The sequence below is a fragment of the Labeo rohita genome, chromosome 8 (genome assembly GCF_022985175.1).
Source record: "Labeo rohita strain BAU-BD-2019 chromosome 8, IGBB_LRoh.1.0, whole genome shotgun sequence".
In the NCBI taxonomy this organism is placed as follows: Eukaryota; Metazoa; Chordata; class Actinopteri; order Cypriniformes; family Cyprinidae; genus Labeo; species Labeo rohita.
The window spans coordinates 15,026,831-15,049,131 of record NC_066876.1 but is presented as its reverse complement, the minus strand read 5'-3'; the positions used below and the strand labels follow the sequence as shown (position 1 = coordinate 15,049,131).

At 35.3% G+C, this 22,301-nt stretch overlaps 2 protein-coding genes across 5 annotated transcripts; one reads left to right on the top strand and one right to left on the bottom strand.

The window, feature by feature from the left end:
* Window positions 1-2,334: 2,334 nt before the first annotated feature.
* On the bottom strand, window positions 2,335-7,976 carry lipg (lipase, endothelial). The gene is made up of 10 exons (XM_051117337.1): window positions 7,827-7,976; window positions 6,001-6,185; window positions 5,594-5,773; window positions 4,939-5,050; window positions 4,616-4,840; window positions 4,290-4,532; window positions 4,082-4,202; window positions 3,307-3,528; window positions 3,119-3,214; window positions 2,335-3,015 (listed from the first exon to the last, which is right to left on the bottom strand). Exons 1-10 carry the CDS (start codon window positions 7,930-7,932, stop codon window positions 3,003-3,005), a joined length of 1,503 nt encoding a protein of 500 aa, XP_050973294.1. The 5' UTR covers window positions 7,933-7,976; the 3' UTR covers window positions 2,335-3,002.
* Window positions 7,977-8,026: 50 nt separating this feature from the next.
* Window positions 8,027-21,484, top strand: mthfd2l (methylenetetrahydrofolate dehydrogenase (NADP+ dependent) 2 like). Of its 4 annotated transcripts, none has more exons than XM_051117341.1 (8): window positions 8,027-10,660; window positions 11,009-11,193; window positions 12,552-12,674; window positions 12,930-13,082; window positions 14,194-14,298; window positions 16,842-16,934; window positions 17,890-18,015; window positions 20,588-21,484. In XM_051117341.1, exons 1-8 carry the CDS (start codon window positions 10,518-10,520, stop codon window positions 20,701-20,703), a joined length of 1,044 nt encoding a protein of 347 aa, XP_050973298.1. In that variant the 5' UTR covers window positions 8,027-10,517; the 3' UTR covers window positions 20,704-21,484. The 4 variants fall into 4 exon arrangements, with proteins under 4 accessions (XP_050973298.1, XP_050973297.1, XP_050973296.1 ...); XM_051117340.1 differs by having other exon boundaries at window positions 16,842-16,958; XM_051117339.1 differs by having other exon boundaries at window positions 8,027-10,771.
* The last annotated feature ends 817 nt before the right edge of the window (window positions 21,485-22,301 follow it).

Here is a 22,301-nt window from a genome sequence, read left to right as displayed (position 1 = left end):
AAAAAAAAAAAAAAGGATGCTAAAACATCATAAATGCAGAGTCTCAGTCAGAAGCAAATCATTCTTTTTAGCTGTTCAGGACTGATCCAGTTCACAAATCTGGTCTGAGTGATTCGTTTTAGGTTTAACTCCCTGCCCTCAGGAGAGTTTGGCTACATCAGAAATCCCACACTCTCTTACATACTTCTTTTGAGTAAGTAACTACTTATTGACTGTCAAAAAAATGTATGTTTGATGCGGTATGATAGTATTCCAGACTTACTACATTTTTCATGTTGTGCATTTCATGTGTGCAACTCCTCTCCCATGGCCTCATGGGAGAGTTAAGCCTCCATTGGATGCACATTTCAGAATCTTGCTGAAAGTAATAGGTCATCTGGGGACATTTTGTCTACAGTTTTACAAATACTGTAAATTCACACAATACTACTCTGTGAACATACTGCTTTTTATATACTATCAGTGTTGGGAGGGTTACTTTGGAAATGTAATAGGTTACACTCATACCACTTTTATTACACAACATTTCACCACTAGTTTTTTAGTTATCTTATAATCCATTACAGTGTGCAAAACAAAATGGCAGCAGCTGCATTCGTATTAAACAAGAGAGCGAGTCCACGATACCAGGATGACAGAATTAAGAAAGTGTACACATTGAAATGAGTTTTAATATTTTATTAGCTAACCAAATGAAAAACTTCCACCAAGAAAAAACTAGCAAGCGTATAGTGGCAACTTAAGTTGCATAAACCCAACTAGGAAAAAAACAACAAAAAAATAAACAGTTATCGAATGTGTCCTCTTCTGTGTCCTAAACTCCTGAAACATTAGTATGTCATTTTAGAGCAGCCAATGCAATTTATTAAGTAAATTAAATCAATTAAAGTCAAAGTCAATTAAATCTGTATATGGGTGTGTGTGTGAAAAAATTCAGATGTAATTCCCCCTTTGTAATCATTAGCAATTTCAAAAGTAACTTTAATTTAATTACACATTTTTTTCTCAGCAACTGTAACTAATTACAATTATTTTATAATTAAATTACGTAATTCCGTTACATGTAACTAGTTACTCCCCAACACTGTATACTATGTAGTAGGGGAAGTATGTGATTTCAGATACAGCTTTTGAATATACAGCAAAACTCTGTTTGTGATACTTTTATGGTGCTTTTGCATCTTTTTTGAAAGGAAAGTTTGAAAGCTTAAAGGGGTCATCCGATGCAAAGTTCACTTTTTCATGTTGTTTGAACATTAATGTGTGTTGGCAGTGTTTGTACACATCTACCATATAATGATAAAAATCCATGCAGTGGTTTTTAATTAATCTGTAAAAATAATATCCCCTTATTCAAATCGAGCCATTCTTAGAAGCCTGTCGCTGTGGCGTCACACCGACAGAGGCCGCTCCCACCATAGTTGATTGACATGAGCGTCTTACCTCAGATCAGCTGTAACAGTCCAGTAAACTACATTGTTTCGATGCCGGAGCAGGGATAGAAGTTGGACTGAGTGATTGAGGTGTTGTGTTGCTGGATGTAATAATGAACATAGTGGTCGTCATTTACTCCCGACATCAGAGCCGTTGAAGATGCAGTTTGTTTGTGAAGGGAATGTGGCTCCCGATCTACATATATCCATCTATGTTCATGCAAATCATTCATGATCCAGCTTCACTTACAGCAGAAGTGAGTATAAGAGTTTTTTTATGAATCTTTGCGATCGCCTTTCCTTATAACGTGGTAGTTAGGAAGTTTAGCGGCTAAAGTAAACAGGCTCGTCACTCCACAGAGAATAGAGAGGGGTGGGGTGAGCAGAGCTCATTTGCATTTAAAGGAACAACGCCTTAGAATGAGATTATTTTTGCAGAGCTCGTTTTGACAAGGTAAAAAGGATGTAGTTTTACATAACCATTGAGAATTTTTAACCAAAGTACATTATAAACTTTTTATTAAGAACCTAAAGAATCTTATCAACTTGTGGAAAATGTGCATCTGATGACCCCTTTTAGGCCATATTCATTGTAATTGCATAGAACAACTAGCACCGCCTTCGTAACTTATCTCTTTGTGTTCCACAGAACAAAGTCAGTCATACCGGTTTTGGAATGACATGAGATGATTTACAACTGAAGCTGCCAAATCAAGTCTCACGATCATTTCCTTTGCAATGCTTTTCCTTAGGCAAATACACCAACAGACTCTTGTTTGAAGCATTTTTATAACCTACTCAAGTTACAAAAAACAAAACAAAACAACAACAACAAAAAAAAAAAAAAAAAAAATTATATTAAATAATAAAATGCATCAGTAACAATTCTTTAATCCCACAATGGAATCCAAAGTAATTTTATTACAAATTATTATTACGTTTTATATACACATTATATACATAAAACATGTACAGAACAAGGCACAAAATGTGCAACCTTTTTTGTATGAAGACAAATAGAGCGGCTCTCTCCATTCTTAATGACCTTAAATAATACTGTGAATTCATATAAAAACCTTCTTCCTATTGAAATCCACAGACACATACACATGTAAAAGTGGTCACCAGGTAACTTGGGAGAGAATGAATTTATGCCTTGGTACAAGGTGTGCATTAGGTTGATAAATAAGCTTGGTTTTACAGTGCTTTTTTCCTTCATAAATTAAAAACATACAAAAATATATATAACAAGTAACGCATTGTTAAGGAGGAGTCCGAGATCCACAAAACGGAGATTTTGAACGTACCAGAAGAAAATATACAAAAAGTATCAAAAGACGAGGATCTACAAATCTCAAACAATTCAGAACATCCCATCGGTAGAAAAAAATGCCCTGAGCAAGTCCAGTAACCAGCCATCACCCATCTGAGCTGGCCATTTGAGCAGCACAAGTTGTGTTTGACCCACCCAGACAAATATGGTGCATTAACCCACCAAACGTGTACCAAAACAAACAAAAGTGCTCAGGCCCTTCACCGCCTTGGGTCCCTAGGTAACAGCGCTTCCTCTCAGTAGTGCAATCTGCAAGAAACAAAGAAAAATCTATTAAAATGTATAGCAGATAAAAACATCTTCTGAATATGTGAAAATCTGCATAGTAAGGATGTATAAAATATAAACGTACCGCTTTCTAGGCTTTACTTCCCAGCCATCACGGCATTTTGTAAATGTAATTTCTTGCCCTGGTGATAACTCAGTCTTTTCAGCACAGAAGGTGAACCTGTGAAGAAACAACGACATTAATAAACAGTTTAAAAAAAAAAAAAAAAAAAAAGTAAATTTTCAAATTCGCAACCAATAAGTGCCACTTACTTCTTCTGTGTTTCTCCTGCTTTGACTCTGATCCTTCGAACCTCCAGAACTTTGTCCTGTGAACTTGACCATGACCAAAAAGACGACCTGAGGTGTTTCAACACAGATGACCAGGAATCAGAAGGGCCTTCCCAACGAAGAGAAATTTTCAGCAGTTCACCGATGTCCTCTTCCGTGAAGACAAGAAATGTGTTTGTGAGGTTTAGACCAACTCCATCAGCACTGTGAAAACAAAGCCAGGTCAGGTATTTTCATAAGAACCCATGTAAATGATAATTACCAGTTAACAGGAATATATATATATATATATATATACACATATATATACATACACACACACACACACACACGTGACCCTGGACCACAAAACCAGTCGTAAGGGTCAATTTTTTTTATATTGAGACTTATACACCATTTGAAAGCTGAATAAATAAGCTTTTCACTGATGTATGGTTTGTTAGGATAGGACAAATCTAGAATCTAATGGTGCAAAAAAAAAAAAAAAAAAAAAGTTGTCCAAATGAAGTTCTTGGCAATGCATATTACTAATCAAAAATTAACTTTTGCTACATTTATGGTAGGAAAATTACAAAATATCTTCATGAACCTAATCTTTACTTAATATCCTAATAATTTTTGCCGTAAAAGAAAAATTGATACTTTTGACCCATACAATGCATTTTTGCCAATGTATTCCTACAAATATACCCGTGCTACACAAGACAGGTTTTGTGGTCCAGGGTCATATTGGAAATATTATTTATGAGCTGCTTACATGTCCACATTGAGGTTAACGGTATCATTATGTTGTCCGTGTAATGTGACGTAGAAAGTAGGATCTGCATCATCTGCATTCTTCCTGTCAAACACATGCATCTTCATCTGATAGTGGTAACCTGTAAAGGATTGTACAAACCACCACATGTAAGTGACTCATCATTACAGCATGTGATTTTGCAACAAAAGACAGTTTAATTACCTACCGCCAAAAGGTGTGTCTGCTCGAGTCTTCAGGTACATTTTGCTGTTTCTCCTCTTACGCATTTTCTTGGCGTTGTACCCGATACTGTTGCAACGGTTCTTTCTGCAGCTCAGACAAATACCCTTCTTGAAGCGATCAGGGTCGGTGCATTGAAAAGCGTAGCTCACGTGGTCCTTATTCATGAGGGAGTCCACGAAGAGATGCACTGCCCGCTCATGTTCACACTTCATGACTTCCACAAAGTCTGTGTGGTGACAAGACAGATGGTTGATAATGATTTGGAAGAAGTGGAAATGGCCAAAACAGTAATAAAACTGAAGCACTTACTTCCTGCGGCAGCAGTGGACAGCACATCTCCTAAAGAACAGCCTGGCTGTACATCTCCACCATTGGGATAGATATCAATGTCCCCAATAGGCTCTTGGATCCCAATACTGACACCCAAAGCTCCCCGTGTGTACGTGTGCAGGACGTCGACAAAGTCTGCATCATCCGGAGAAAGCCTTTTATGGGACGCCACCCCCTCGAACATGGGACCAGCTGGGTCTAAACCTATTCAGAAAGAACGGGTGTTTAGATGTGGCCTCATGTGTACAGAATTTATGTTGATTTGTCTTAATCAAAGTGTCCAACCTATATGTAAATCTCACCTGTAATACGTCCAATATTTCCTTTTACAAAAGTTCCAGCGTATCCAGCAACATGAGCACCAAGACTGTATCCAATCATATGCACGTCCTGAAGTTGTAGCTGCACTTCGTCCTATAAAAACAGACGCACATTAGATTAACCAAATTCCCACTAGGTGAAATGTTCTCAGAAGAAAAGAAATCCAAGTCATCTAAGAAAGTAAGCTCTAAACTTTTTTTTTTTCCCCGAGAACAGCTTTGAGATGTAAAAAAAGTAATTATGCCTCATGCACATCGTTGCTGTACCACGCACAGTGCCAGCTGGGGCATCCGTGGGCATGCGTGGGGGGCTAATATGCTCAGCTGCTCATTTACACGGCTTGCTTCTTTCTTGTATAAAAAGTACAGCTACGATGCATGAATATTTATTGTTCCATGAGAATACCCATAATGCCCTGGGCAAACTCCTGACATCTCCAACAACAAAAAACCAAAACAGATCCATCTGGAAAAGACAAATTGTACTTCGCCAGGACATCTGCTGTTCTGAGAGAAGATGAATAATACCAACAAAGACCCAGTGTACAAGGCCACAAGCAGAGTTTTCACGGTTGCCAGTTCTCTCAAAAGCACACAAAGAGATACAAACACACCCAGCGGGATAATATAGACGTACCTGGAGCCAGTCCAAAACAGTAGCGATGCTTTGACCAACCCGGCGGGTATGGTTGACGGCATCTGGGTAAAGCTGGTGGGCCAGGCCCAGCCAGTCGACCACCACCACGTTAGCCTCCGACTCTCGTCTCTGAACCGCAGCCACTAGCTTGTGCATCCAGCTCTCAAACATTCCACTCATCTGTGAAGAGATACCACACCTTTTACCAAAGCTCCAGCAATCACATGTGAAAACCCAATATTTGCTTCACATCTGAGAAGTGAATGTATTGCCACACTGAAGACAGAACGGTTACGTTACACTTCTTCTGGAGAACCTCCAGGACTGCATTAAAGACAAAATGTGAGATACCCTCTGAAGATTCAAAAGCTATGAAGGCTTGGGTGTCAAAATCTAGAATGTCTCACCGTCCAGCCGTGGATGATCAAAATGGTCTTGACTGAGGGATTGAAGCCACACTCCTCAATGCTTTCCCTTTTCCCAGGTTGGAGGTAACAGCCGTCTTCATCAAGATCAAAAGACTTTCGCATGTTGTACTTGATTCGGTCATGAAGGACCTCTGGATCCATTGGGAAGCTGTCTTCGAAATCATCTAGAAAAATTAATACGTTTATGTAAAATCTCTACATATGCTTGAGACAGTTTAAAGTGCTTAACTGTTTCATAAGGTGTTGAGCTTGAGTTTATTCATCGTAAGCCTTGTGACAACATCTCGCTTTAATGACTTGTTGAACAATTGAGCTACTGTGGAGAGATGGAAATGCAGAACGCTTTCTAATGAACCAGTTGACCATTTTAGGAATGCCAAACAGAGTCTTGATTTTGAATTTAAACACTTACAAACAGCCTACGCACTTTTAAGTGGAGGAAACCTGCAATTTTTCGAACCAAGTAAGGAAAAATTCAGTAGCTCGGCCACAAGGATGAAATCAAATGTGACCCCGGACCACAAAACCTTAAGTAGCACGGGTATATTTGTAGCAATAGACAAAAATACATTGTATGGGCTGAATTTATCCATTTTTATTTTGCACCAAAAATCATTAGAACATTAAGTAAATATCACGTTCCATGAAGATTTTGTAAATCTTCTACCATAACTATATTAAAACTTAATTTTTGATGAGTAATACGCATTGCTAAGAATTTCATTTGGACAACTTTAAAGGCAATTTTCTCAATATTTAGTTTTTTTGCACCCTCAGATTCCGGATTTTCGAATACTTGCATCTCAGCCAAATACTGTCCTAACCTAACAAACCACACATCAGTGGAAAGCTTATTTATTCAGATGTATAAATCTCAATTTCAAAAAATTGACTCTTATGATTGGTTTTGTGGTCCACGGTCAAAAATATAAAAACCCATCTGAGGTGAGGTGAGCAGAAATGTTAAGTCTTTATAAAAAGGATTTACAGAATTAACGCATACAAACAGAAAGAAAGGTCTTATGTTTATTTTTAGATTCGTTTTATGTATTTGCTCTATATTTTATTTCAATTATTGTTTGTTTTCGGTTAAAATGTGTGCTGTATGTTTCACTTATTCAATCACGCGGCAGGTGATGGAGTAGATTTGATAAACGTCACCAATAAAAACGCATGTTTTTATTAGATATTTTGACTTCTAAACTAACTTTGAACAACCGTGTGTGAATATTTTAGCAAACTGAGGTAAACGCAGAATAACGAACGTTTTAACAAATTCTGTTAAAGCACTGTCCGGTATTCCAAAGGGGTATTTTTCACAAACGGTACAATTATAATTGCTTATTTTTAAAAATCCAGTCAAAAAGTCAGTCAACAGTCAAACAGTTTTCAGTCACTGCGGTCGACAACGCGGCAGATCGGTGAGAAAACGTGGACTTCCCTGAGCGGTCGTTTAAAAGGCACATCCGAGACAGAGTGGATTGTCCGGGTTTTACTTTTGTGAGTCGCCGACACGTCAATAAAGCGGACAGTTTGACTTTAAGTCAATCATATTTTGCGTTTTTCTTTGACAGGTTCATTCACGTACGTTAGTCAGAAGGTGGGTATGTAGGACTTATCGTGTTTCTCACAGTTTGAATGAAATCTGTGTTATTGTTAGCTATTGTTCGTGAAAAGAACGATTGTTCACAGAAATCCATACACATATAAATCACTGAGGAATTCTCCACATTAAAATAATCACTTACTTCACTTAAAAAGCACTAAACAGTAGTTAGTTAACAAACTAAAGAAATGTTCCTTACCTTTCAACAGCTCGTTCTCGTCGGGTGCAGCGGCTAAGGCACTGAATGAATGGCACAGGATAAAACATAACAAGGAAAGTGCAATTCTTCTTGATTTTTCTACCATTATGTTCAGAGTTTTAAAATAGCTTCGTTATTCTTTTCACAAACTGGAGTGACTGAGGAAGTTTTACGTATTAATCCTTCACTAAGAGGTGCCAGGAGAGTGTATGAACCTGTATCAGGTTGCTCATTAGAGTTTTAAATAGTTTTTTTTAGTCATCTGACCATCGGCAGATCTCTACGACAAAATTCTTTCTTTCTAATTGGTCAAGCCCCTGGAATACGTTCGAGGGCGTGGCATATATATGTTTGAATGAGTTGTAGACTGGCACAATTCTCACGCTACTTGTTGTTAACCCTATGCTCGCCGCATAGGCTGACGCACGGAGCATACCGAAGGTTAACGAGCCTTCAGCAGTGCACATGACTGCGTTTGTTTACAAATACACAAACATGGGATGTTTTTGTGGTAAAGTTGTGAACACATGGGTCTTTGGGGGTCACTGCTGTTCACATTATGCAATTTTGGGAAGACGAGGCTCCTTAGGTTTTGTATAAATTACTGTTGTCACTTTTTTGAACTACGGTTCATTGTAAGATAAAATGTTATCAAATTAAAAAGCTATTTTTTTCACACGAACAATGCTTAACTCGATAGCATTTCATCTTTTTAAATAAAACAGTATTCTCGTTATGGCAATGCCTGTTAAAAAATGAAACAGTTCTTATCCAAAATGAAGCAACATCCACATGAGCAATAGGGTTATCTTTGAAATTTCCTCTACAGTCACTGGGCAACAACCTCTTTTTAGTTTTTTAGGGTAGAAGATCCCTTTCTGAGTCAAGATTCAAAGTTTTATGTGATGAAAAATAAAACTAGAACAATTAAATCAACTTCTTTCGTACATGACATTGGTTAGAAGTGTCAAGAAGACAAACACTGACTTTGAAAAACTTAACTTTTAAACGTATTACTGGATGTTGGTGAAATCCAAGCGGGTCATATAGAACAGCTATGGCCCCCTCCATCCATTTATATGGTGGATTCTCTTTTAGAAAACGCCCTGATGAAGCCTGTTCATAGAAGACAAGCGCTGCATACTAAGAAGCTATAGAGCTTATAACAAAAACACATTATTCATCAGCCACCTTCTGTGTCATATAAGAACATTTGGACATCAAAAACATTGACCTAGTAACTTGCTAGGTGTTTAATCAAATGATTAGGACATGACTAAATCTAAGATTAAAAAAAACACACACATACGTGTACATTTTCCGCAACAGTAATTTAGTGGGCTCATACAAGCTAATAGAAAATTTGCACATGACATTTGTTTTAGGGGAATATATTGCAATCTGCCCTATGTGTTAGGTAAGAATGTATTTGGGTTAGTTTTATAGGTCATAATTGTAGCATGGATGTAGATAAATACAAAATCCATTTGTTCCATTTTTCACTTTCTTTAAAGTCTTGTTTTTGGCACTGCTATGTTTTACATGAGAGCAACGAAAAGTTTAAAAGGTACTAATCCTTTTGTCTCGGGATGTTACACTTTGGTAAATGGCCTGGAAAGCGAACACTGTAGGTCTATTGAGTTTCAACACATAATACAATCCAGATTTGCATTTCCTGAAGGAAATACTAGTGCATTACAAGACAGCAACAGAAAAGAGTTAAAGTTTAGGTAAAATGATAAGTTTCCCACGATCATAGAAAACCCTGGAAACAAGAGTGAATTCTAAAATAGTGGATTTCTGAGTCACGAAATCTTAATAATTCATAATTTTATAAAGTCTGTAATATAATCATGAATGAGCTACAAAACTACACTACCAGTTAAAAGTTTTTGAACAGTAAGATTTTTCATGTTTTTTTTTTTTTTTTTTTAAATAGTCTATTTATTTGAAAATACTGCAAAAGCAGTGATATAGTTAATATTTTTACTATTTAAAATAACTGCTTTCTATTTGAATATATTTTAAAATGTAATTTATTCCTGTGATCAAAGCTACATTTTCAGCAGTGTCACGTGGTCCCCCAGAATTCATTCTAATATGTTGATAATATGGAGTAATGATGTTAAAACTTAGCTTTGAAACCACAGTAATAAATTAAAATTTAAAACATATTCAAATAGAAAACTATAATAAGAAAAAAATTCAAAATGTTACTGGTTTTGCTGTACTTTGGATCAAACAAATGCAGGCTTAGTGAGTTTAAAAAACATTAAAAATCTTACTGTTCAAAAAGTTTTGACTGCTAGTGTAAATCTGAATACCTACATCCATTTCGGAACTTTAATACTTTGGGTATATATTCAGGATCTACTGTAATCTATAAACAGAATATATTCGGAGATTTACATGATCTTTATATCACAAGCCTGGCTTTTTGTCTCCTCTGAGTGTGTTAAGATCTGTGCCGGCTTTTAGTTTCAATTTTTGCGGAATTTCCTGCTACATTTATAGAAGTGTATTCATTAAATAATTATTTTGATGTCTAAGTTTTATATCACAAAGAGACACCGGCATAAATCGCGTTTTGCAGACGTTTTACGTGTTTAACACAAAACCGGAAATAGTTTTGTTGTGAGTGTGACGCGTCAAAACGAGCAGGCTGTGGGGAGGAGCAGGTGATCAGTTACTATGGCAGCTCCCACTGCATTAATAGTGAATTATACTAGGATACAGACATTAACATCATATTTCCAGCATTGTCGACGATCAAAACGATGGATTAATCTGAAAACAGTCAATCGGAGAAGCTCTTTTTGTCAGTCACTGAAAAGGTTAGAACTGAATCCCCCCCTGGTGCACAGAAACAAAGCTTGCATGTGTTCATTATGTAAAACACGCGTGTTTCCTTATCGGGGCAGCATATCATCCGGTTTGAAGAGCCTGTATGTATATAAACATGCCATACAGGGCATATAGTCATTGTTTGAGAAGGTCGTTCATTCAGGAAATACATTTTGTGTGTTTGAATATTCCGCCACCCTGTGGGTGTCATAGATACTGTCAATAAGATGCTTAAGCATCTCAGTTTTACAATGCAGGGTGGATTATAACGCTTTTGATCATTTTCCCATGTGTCTAGCTTGGTGTATTGTTACATATGTGTTATTTTTGTCACATAGACATGTTGCCACTGTGGTCTCAGGGACTGAACTTGCTCGGCAGATCCATAAAGAAGTCCAAAGTGATATAGCAAAACTAGTGGCCCAAGGCAACAGCAGACCTCATCTGAGTGTCATCCTGGTGGGAGATGACCATGCCAGCCACACCTATGTGAGAAACAAAACCCGGACAGCTTCACTGCTTGGTGAGCAACACACAAAGTCAATGTAAACTTTAATAACATTTTAATATGTAAAGTTGTGGTTCTCAGCCAGAGCTCCACTAGGGGGCCTCTGCAAACTTCTTGAGTTATTTAAATGTAGTTAAATTAACATAATCCTAATTAAAATGCTTTAAAATGCTAAAAACCAAAAATACATACAACTTTAAACTGATGTTAAAATTTTTTTTAGTCTGTATTTTTGAGTTTGTTTTATTACAACAGATGTAACATATCTACAGATGCCCGTTTCCACCACCAGTAATTGCAGCTTTTTTTTATCTCACAATTCTGACTTTTAAAAACAATTTAGAGATATAAAAATCACAAGATATAAAGATATAAACCAGCAGTTCTGAGAAGAAAAGTCTGGATTTTGAGATATAAATTTGTAGTTGCAAGAAAGTCCAAATTGTGAGAAAAGTTGCAATTACACTGGCGTTCAAAAGTTTGGGATCAGTACAATTTTTAATGTTTTTTGAAGACATTTTATGCTCACCAAGACTTCATTTATTTGATCAGAAATACAGAAAAAACAGTAATATTGTGAAATAATATTGCAATTTAAAATAACGATTTTCTATTTTAATATATTTTAAAATATAATTTATTCCTGTGATGCAAAGCTAAATTGTATATATATTTATATATATATATATATATATATATACACATGTATATATATATACATATATATATATATATATATATATATATATTTAGCTCACAGACATACATATACATATATATGTATATGTCATATTACTGTGACACTTTTTGTAGGATTCTTTAAGAAATAAAAAGTTAAAAAGAACAGCATTCATTCAAAATAGAAATGTTTTGTAACAATGTACACTACTGTTCTAAATTTTGGGTTCTGTAATTTTTTTCTTTCTTTTATTAAATTATATTTTAAAGTATATTAAATAGAAAACAGTTATTTAAAATTGCAATAATATTTCACAATATTACTGTTTTTCTGTATTTTTGATTAAATAAACACAGCCTTGGTGAGCATAAGACACTTCTTTTAAAAAAAACAATAAAAATCTTAGCTTTTTTTATTTTTTCCATGGCAAAAACAAATTTGAGATGAACGGAATTGTGAAATTGTACGATTTTTTTTTTTATTCTGTGGCAGAAACAGGCTTTCAAATGTGGGTTTTGAGTAAAAAAGAGAACTAATATTACATTTCAAGTGGCTGTCAAAAGCAAAGACAAATGTTTTTCTGCAAATAATGCTTACGTAATGTTCTGAAATGTGAAAATGTCACTATGATTTTATAGGACAATATGAATCATGTGTTCATTAATCTCTTTTTCAAATGGTACTTGTTTAAAAGGCATGTCAAGCAGTACAATCTTCAGGCCATCATCAGTATCTCAGGAAGAGATGTTGGAGCTCATAGACAAATTCAACAAAGACAGGAGCGTCAGTGGGCTGCTGGTCCAACTCCCTCTTCCAGGTATTATTCTGTTGGATCAAAATGTGAAACTGCTAATGTAAAATGCTGTATTGCAAATAAAAGGGTCATTCAAAGTTTGGATCTTTATTGTGTTAATCTAACAGTGAAAGTACTGTAGTTAGTTCCTTACCTATATATATATATATATAGGTAAGGATATATATATAAAAAAAAACACATCTTGCTGAATGTATCTGAATTGGGTCTGCAATAGTCATTTCGTATTTTGAATTTATATCTCTCTCTCTCTTACAGAACACATCAACGAGAGAGCCATATGTAACGCTGTCGCCCCAGAAAAAGACGTTGATGGATTCCACATAGTAAACATTGGGAAACTCTGTTTGGACCAGAGATGCATGGTGCCAGCCACAGCAGCAGCAGTATGGGAAATCATCAGAAGAACGGGTTTGTGACAGCTTTCAGCGAACTGAGATTGAAAATCTTTGAGTTGTAGAATAGTTTCTCAGCCATCTCATATTGCATCCCCAACTGAGATGTGATTGGGTTGTCTGTGATTACATTTGTTAGCAGCAGGTATAACAACAGTATCTTATGTCAGTTTATATTACTTACACATTTGAAAACATTGTTTTGCAATCGTATCTCTATTTTGATGATTTTTCCAAGCTATGGGCATTTGTGAAATTGAGTTATAAATGTTTACTCAAATTCTATACCAGTGGTCAAACGTTTGGAATACTTAACATTTTTTTTATGTTAATGGAAGTTTACATTTTATTTTTTTTAATACTCACCAAGGCTGCATTTTCTTTTATTAAAAATACAAGAAAACATTAATATTGTAACAATTTAAAACTAGTGTTTTCTATTTCATTTAAAATGCAATTTATTCCTGTGATGATAAAGTTGAATTTTCAGCAGCCATTATAGTAGCGTTTAGTGTTACACGATCCCTAAGATTTCTAATTTGCTGATTTAGTGCTCACTTATTATTGGTGGTCAGTTATTAATTATAGTTATTATTATTATCATCAGTATTTTGCTGTTTGATATTTTTGTGGAAACACCATTGCTTTTTTTTTTCAGGATTCTTTGATGAACAGAAAGCTCAAAAGAACAATATTTATTTGTATTTATTTATAAATGTCTTTATTGTTACTTGTTCTGATCTGATCTGAACCGTTACTGATCAAATGAATGCGTCCTTGCTGAGGAAGAGTATTTTTTTGTTTGTTTGTTTTTAAAAAACTTACCCCAAACTTTTGAATTGTACTGTATCTCCAATTCCACAAAAATATTAAGCAGCGAAAACTGTTTTCAACATTGGTATTAATAAGAACCGTTTCTTGAGTACCAAATCAGAATTTTTTAAAAATATATTTGAATAGAAAAATGTTATTTTGAATTGTAATAATATTTCACAGTATCACTTTTTTACTGCATTTTTGATCAAATAAATGCAGCCTTTTTAAAAATAAGAGACTTCCTTTAGAAAAATTTAAAAATCTTAATTATTTCAAACTTTTGAGCACTAGTGCATGTCACTTTGTTTCAGGCATTGAAACAGTTGGAAATGTGCTTGTTGTTGGGCGCTCCAAGAATGTAGGAATGCCTATTGCAATGCTGCTGCATTCGGATAGAAACCATGAACGACCTGGAGGTGAGATCTGTGTAATTTCCTTCATTTTTTTTCTTTTCTTTCTTTGTTTGTTTGAAAACCTATAGTATAAATGAGTGCTGTCAAACTAAGCGCATTAACGCAGGTGATTAATTTTTTCAGTTTAACGGTGTTAAAAATAAAGCAGAGGAGATGTTGTCAGGTTATATGACAGTAAAAAAAAATGTACCTGTCCTGTCAGCCGTTACACTGTGCTTGTAGCACATGCACTTAAATTGCACGCACCAATGTGGCGGCGCGCAATGTAGCCTGCATCATTTCATATTTATATAAATAACCTCATAACCCAACTGCTGTGATGTCTGTTAATCAAAGAACAAAAGAAAAAAGAGGAAATCAATCACTTTTGTAGCTTTAAGGATTCATCTATATTTCATTTAGTATTTAGTGTTTGATAACTTTATTCAACTTCTGTATATTTCTTACTTGCTGAAAGGCACAGGTAAATAATGGGTTTGTGTGTGAAGATTGTTTTATGTTCTCTTAAATTAGAAGTTTTTTTTTTTTTTTTATAAATTACATTTATTAAGTCTAATAAATGTTCAGACTGATAGCTCTCAATCATACTGTAATATTGAATGGCTATAGTCAATGGTTAAATATTAAGGAAAAAAAAGAACAATTTCCTAGAGACATCAGTAATACTGGTATCAGTGATACTCACCTTTAGTCTTTAAAAATATTTAACAAATATTAAAAATATACTGTCTTTATGTTGTTTATACATTATTTTGAAGATTCAGTGTGAAATTATTGCAACGTAAAATTATATTTAAAAACAATGTTAGGTGGGATTAATCGTGATTAATTTCAGAAAAAAAATGTTTGGATAATTAGTTATTTTTTTTAATCATCTGACAGCACTAAATAGATGTGCCCACATTGCACTGTACTCAGTTTTAACCCTTTTTTATTTAATTTTCTTGTAACAAGATATTACAGATTTTTTAAGACTTTTACATTTAAGAAATTTCCCAAAAACCCAGCAAAGCTGAATGCAGGGAGATTTTTTTTTTTTTAATGCTAGATTTTAAGACTTTAGACTGTAGTGTTGTTTTCTATCAGCAGTGTTTTGTTTGGAAGTACAAGTAGTTACTGCAAACTGATCATTCTGTGAAAAGGAAAACTTTGTTTTTTGCTGTTTTTCACTGCGATATGTTTTCTAAAGGCACATTTTCAGAATTTCAATCAATAATCAACAACCCAGTCATCTCGCTTCTTCAAGGGGAGTGAGATCATTGCGAATTACAAATTCACAGAATGAACCCTGAATGTCGCCGCTAATGACGCAAGCTGTCACTATCGACAATAAACATTTTACCAGTAACCTGTAATAACCTTTTCATGCAGTAATGGAAAACTGCTGATAAACATCTTTCAACATCTTTCATTCTTAACCATCTAGATATATAAAAAATATACAATAGGTGGTAGTATATTTTAATGTTTTAAAAACCAAAGAAAAATAAAAGATACAATACAAATAAAGACATGCAATGTTGTTTTCAAAAATCCCTATTATTTTGCATTGAACTAAACAGTGATTCAGTTATTAAAACATTAGCTTGAACATGTTTATCTTAAATAATTTTTGAATTGTTTTTACCTTTAAAAATGTTTGATGTTGCATCATCGCTTCCATTGGCATGTTTTCAGAAAAAAGATCAGGTCAGTTCATGTGTGTGGAATGAAGGAAAGGGAGAGACCGGATGGTTTTTTTTTTTCTTTTTCCGGAACTGTATAATTGTTAGAAGATTCATTAATTTAGATATCAACGATTAGGATTAGGTTTGTGCAAGATTTTGATGATTTCAACAGGTGAAATACCAGTCATGCTCTAATTGAGTTGTGAAATAAATCACTTTAATAGTAGGCTTGTGCTCTAACATGTACAAAATTCCTTTCACAATAAGAGAAACAGCCCTGAATCAGTTTGCTTCCATTTTTTTGTGACTCATAGCGTTGTAGGAAATAAATGTGAACTTGTGGTTACCTGAAGATCCTTGCATGTTTTGTCGAAACTTCTTAAATATGTCTAATGATGAGGTTCTGTGACAGTACTGAATTATAATTAATATTCCCGTCTTTTTTAGTTACTACACCCGTGGAGTTAGAGTAACTATGTTAATTCCACTGAATGTAACCTGTGATTAGCTTTTAGAATTTGATAGCTTTCTTTTTACATGGTGGTGTACAGTTACACATTCTGGGAATTTCTGCTAATGAATGTTATCATCTTGCTGGTGAGCGGAAGCCAATAACCCTGTACATTCTTTTTTTTTTAAAGAATGTGTGGAATGAACAAAAAATGGCATGAATTTCCTGCTGTCTGCACACAATAAATACTATGAAATGTTTAAATGTTTTAACATTGATTTTCTGGAAATGGTACACTGGAAAGATGCAATCAGATTTTAAATCTGAAACCAACTAAAAACATTATATTATAAATTATATTACATTCAATGTTTAAATAAACGAATAAATACTAAATATATACTCATGATGTGTATTATATCTTTCAGGTGATGCCACAGTTATCATGGCCCACAGATGCACTCCTCTACCACGACTCAAGGAACTTGCCAGTCTGGCTGACATAGTGATTGCAGCTGCAGGTCAGCTCTTTGTGTCCTGGTCAGGTATTCTGTAATACTATTACATGGCTGTCTAGAATACTAGAATCTGATTGGTCAATAGCTGCATTCTGTGATCAAATATCATTGTGTAATGACTGCTAAACTGTGAAATTTATTTATTACGTCCGTGTATTTACTTATTTGGTAAGTAGTCGTGCAGTGAGTGGGACAGAGTAAGCCAAGTTTATTTTGTAATAATGACTAGCTGACTGTGTTATCCTTGGTTATGCAACATATTAGGTCAAAACTGATTAAAGGTGCTGTATGTAATTTTTTGAATGTACCAAAGCATAAAACCACCATAATTCACAGGTATTTAGAAAACGTGCTAAGTTCACATACTTGTTTCTCCGAAAAACAATGTTACAGCCAGTTATTCTACTTTGAAAATGTGCATTCAGTGTCAAAATGTCTGTTGTGTTTTGGTCTGTGATTCCACCCACTGACAATTTAATCAGTAGTATTTCAAAACCTGGGATGCCAGTTAGTGGAAAACTCAGCGTATTGAAGCCATTGAGCGGACTGCCTCAGAAGTCACAGATTCTACCCGACCTAAAAAGCCTCAGCATCCGTCTAAAAAGCTCTGTGAGCAGAGGCGTATTAAAACGTGCATAAATCAACTTGCAGTGTAAGGGTCATTGCCTTCCATTGTCAGCTGCACTTGTTGGTGTTACGTTTCTTCAATCTGGCAACGTGGGAGAGATTTGGACTGCACTACCAATTTCAATTGCTAGCTGTCAGTATTACATACTGCACCTTTAAATTTGAATGGGTTTGAATATTATCTGTATTTTATTTGAAACTGCATTTTGTTACTTTTAAAATTTTAGTCTACAGTATGTATAAATATTAAAAATGTAATAAGATAGAGAAAATATTGTGTTCCTAAGATAATGTGTCTTTGTGAACGGTTGGTCTTGATCTTTAACAACAGGTGTGCCTCACTTAATAACGGCAGATATGGTAAAAGATGGAGCTGCGGTTATTGATGTCGGCATCAACCGCATACAGGACCCTAACACTGGTAAACTGCGTCTTGTTGGAGATGTGGATTTTGAAGGTAAGTGACGTGACTGCTTTCGTGTTCTCACAGTTCTTGTTTCAGAATCTGGTTTAGTGTTATTTTAATACTATTGTAGCATTTGTTAATATTTTGACTTAGCTTTTATTTTTATATTTTCGGTTTTCATTAATTTTTGTTTTAGTAATTTTACATTCTTTTGTCATTTTTATTGGTTCAAGCATGAAGCCAATTTTCTCCCCAATTTGGGGAAACACTGGCAAAGGCTTACCTCACTCTACCAATAGGGGGCGCTACAGAGATTGAAAATGTGAAATCGCTCAAAACCCAGGGGTGCCCAAACTCAGTCCTGGAGGGCTGATGTCCTGCAGAGTTTAGCTCCAACTTGCCTCAACACACCAGCTGGGAAGTTTCTAGCTTGATTAGCTGGTTCAAGTGTGTCTAATTGGGGATGGAGCTAAACTCTGCAGGACATCGGCCCTCCAGGACCGAGTTTGGGCACCCCTCCCCTAGACCATTTGTCGCAGACTCCAAGAGTCTTACATCATTGGCTTAAAACAAACAAAATGACTATCTACAATTTCATTTCCGCCAGAAATTTTTGCGAACTAGTCCTAGGTTTTTTGCCCAGTTGTAACCAAACCAGTGCAGAAAAATACTGTGGAGTCTGATCAGTAATCAAAAGTAATCAAAACCAAGTTCAAATTCCATTGTCAGTCGAAACAGAACAGAAAAACGTTTAAAGTGGGCAGGGCCACTTTTACTAAAATGGCTATAACTCTTGAATAGAATGAGATATTTTCACCAAACTCACTGAATGAGCTCAATCTTTGGTCAAATTACAAAAATTGGGAACTTTGAGCAATTAGTGGCACTATGACAGAAAAAAACAACTTGAGAATGTACCCGTTAGTCTGATGGACTTGAAATTTGGCATGCAGCATCTGGTGCCGCCAGTATCTATGAGGTATAAACCATTCATTCAATATTTGACATAATGTAAAAAAAAATGTACTTTTTTGAACTCAAACACCAAAATTGATACAGACCATCTTCAGATGATCCTAACAAAAATGTATCAAAAGCTGTTTGATAGTTCTTTGGAGTCTGATTAACAAAAGGTCAAAACAGGACACAAAAATGATTAAAGTGGGCGGGGCCACTTTTACTAAAATGTCTATAACTCTTAAATGGAATGAAATATCTTCACCAAATTCGGAACACATGAATGAGCTCAATCTTTGGTCAAATTACAAAAATTGGGAAATTTGACCGCTTGGTGGCACTATAACAGGAAAAAACAACTTGAAAATGGCTTAACTATATACTCATTAGTCTGACGGACTTGAAATTTGGCATGCAGTGTCTTTGTTCAAGGTGCCACCAATATCCATGAGGTATAAATCATTCGTTAAATATTTGACGTATGTAAAAAAAAAAATTTCGAACTCGAACACTCAAACCAAAACTGATACAGACCATCTTCAGATGGTCCTAACAAAAAGTTATCAAAAGCTTTTTGATAGACCGAAACGTTTTTGAATAACGTACAAATGAATTTGACGAAGAGTGGACATAAAGGTTATATCTCCTCAATGCTTTATCGTGTTCAGACCAAACTTGGGGTTTGTTATGACAACAATGTCCTGAGGTTACCTGCACAGTTTTGGCACAGTGCAGCTTAGTGGTCAGGAGATATGAAAAATTCCAAACAGCGCCACCTGTTGGTCAAAATGATAAATCAGTAAATAATATTTCTAGGATTTATTTACGATTTTTCAGCCTTTTTTGGGTAAAATCATCTTAAAATGTCTATAATTGCTGAATGGTCTTAAAACACTTGAACCCTGGTAATAGCTGCTCGCAGCTATATTTTTTCTTTTTTTTTGTTTCGCTGTAATTTATTATTGACTTAATAACTTAGAAGTTCAGCTTCAGCATTTCTCATTTTTTAAAAAGTGTTATTTCAGCATTAGTTGATGAAAAATTCTCAATAGTTTTAGGTTTTGCTTTAGTGAAACATTCCAACACTAATATGGTTCATCCAAAAATGGAAATTGCAATTATTTACTCACACTCACGTCATTCCAAATCCATATGACTATCACAAAGGTGATGAGCTTCAAACTTAAAAAAGGATACAAAATCACCATAAAAGTACTGTAGCATAGAAGTGGTTCATACAATGTGTGCTCTGTTTTTTCAAGTCTACTAGCTTTGTGTGAAACCATTATTCACCAACAGTTTGTCCCTCCACTGAGCTGTCAAGTCAGTGAGTCAGTTGGTTTAACTTGAGAACTGAATCAGTTAAATTTATAAATGAATAATCTGGTTTGGTTTTGTTAATAGAATTCATTTAAAAGATCAGATTAAAAAAAATGGACCAGATTTTTAGTGTTTTGAGTTCTGTATGTGCGTTAGTCAATGTAAATCGTGTTTCAATCCCTGTGGGGCTTTGTTTGGCTCACTGTGTGTTCACTGGTTGGAAGTCACTTAGCAACACGATTTATAGTTTGATTTCTTTTCTCTTGGAAGTATAAAAGAAACACTTGGCTTAGGCAGAGCTCTGAGGGTTATTTAAGACATGGTTTGTTTTTGTCTCCCTAATCAGCTGTGAAGGAGAAGGCTGGATTCATCACTCCCGTGCCTGGCGGAGTCGGCCCAATGACCATCGCCATGGTGATGAAAAACACAGTCACTGCTGCCAAAAATGCTCCAACTTACTGAACAAACACAAAACCTGTCATTACGGGTGGACGAGATAAAAGCACTCCAGTCTGGATACTTTAATTGGCACTATTTGTCCGTATCTCGATGACAAACGCAAGCCCCTGCAAGCTTCCTCTACAACATCCTTCCCTGCCTGTCGGCAAGCCGTAACAGGCTGTTCTAGCTGGCACGGCAGCCATGCACGTCTGTGACAGTAACTACACCCTAATTTGTTTCTTAACGCTGAAAACATTGAGAGAGATGCCTCCTCAATGATTCAAAGGAGCTGTCGTCTTTGCTACATTGTTATAAATTTCTCTGAGCCGTGAAAATAAGGAGGGTTTACCTTGCAAGTGTAGTATTACCTCCCTGACAACGCATGAGTAAAGACGGAAGTTCTTCTTGCATCATCCCCACTGGAGTTTCGGTAGGACTTGACGGGCTGCTCAACAGGTGGCCTCGTCGCTGGGTAAAAGATGGTTCTCAGATATCTGACAGATGAATCTGAGACAGACAGGACATTAATACATTTTCTCAGGAAATTACTTTACAAGTATAGTTTGAATTCAGTCAACAAAATGGCAAAAAAATAACACAAGGATGCTGCTGTATTTAATATTTATTCATTTACCTGTTTAAGGTATTGTCTATTATACATAAATGTTTGTTTTTGTTAAACGAATTCCTAGTTTTGGTATAAATAGCTTGTACTCATGATTTTGTTATTTTATTTATTAGTGTGATTTATGGCATGTTCTCGACTCAAACTTTTTTATTTTTTAAGGTCGTTTACATTCAAACTGGCAATAAAATTATACCTTTAAAAACATCTGATTCTTCCCTGAGACATTTTCACTTAATGTGGACATGTATTTTACACTATAAAAGGCTGTGAAATATAAAAATGACTTAAGAGTATTGTCACAGCTACTTGTGTGCTTCTGAAGATCTGTAATATAATATATATAAGAAACATTATTCACTGAAAATCATCCCTTTCGGTGTAAACCTTAAGAATAGCCAGCAACAACCATGTTTGACGCCATTGACGTCAAACTTGGCGTGACACGTCTTGCCGTGGAAATATATGTGAATGAGATTTGAGAGATACGGCAGGACTTGAATAGACTACTTTTACAGTTTTGGTCACCACTCACTTTGATTGTATGAAAGAGATCAGCTCAGATATTCAGATATGTGTTACTTAAGAGGGAATAAATGGTTACAGAACTTTCGGGTTAGTTAGGTAATCTCTTTTAGGATTTCTTTTCAATCAGTGACTGTCTAAAAAGACATCTGATTCTTACTATTCTAAATATGTTTTACAAGGAGAAGCTGTGAAAGAGTCTTTCTTAAAGAACCTGCTCATGGAAGATTTAAAGGCATAGTTCACTCAAAAGTGAACATTCTGTCATCATTCCCACACCCTCATGTCATTCTAAACCTGCATGACTTTTTCCTGTAAAGCATAAAACAAGATATTTTGAGAGTTACAATGGAAGGCAATAACCAAAATGTCTTTTTTTATTACCAACATCCATAAAAATACATTCTTTTGTGTTCCGCAGAGGGAAGTAAGTTTAGAACTACATGAGGGTGAGTAAACGATGACACAT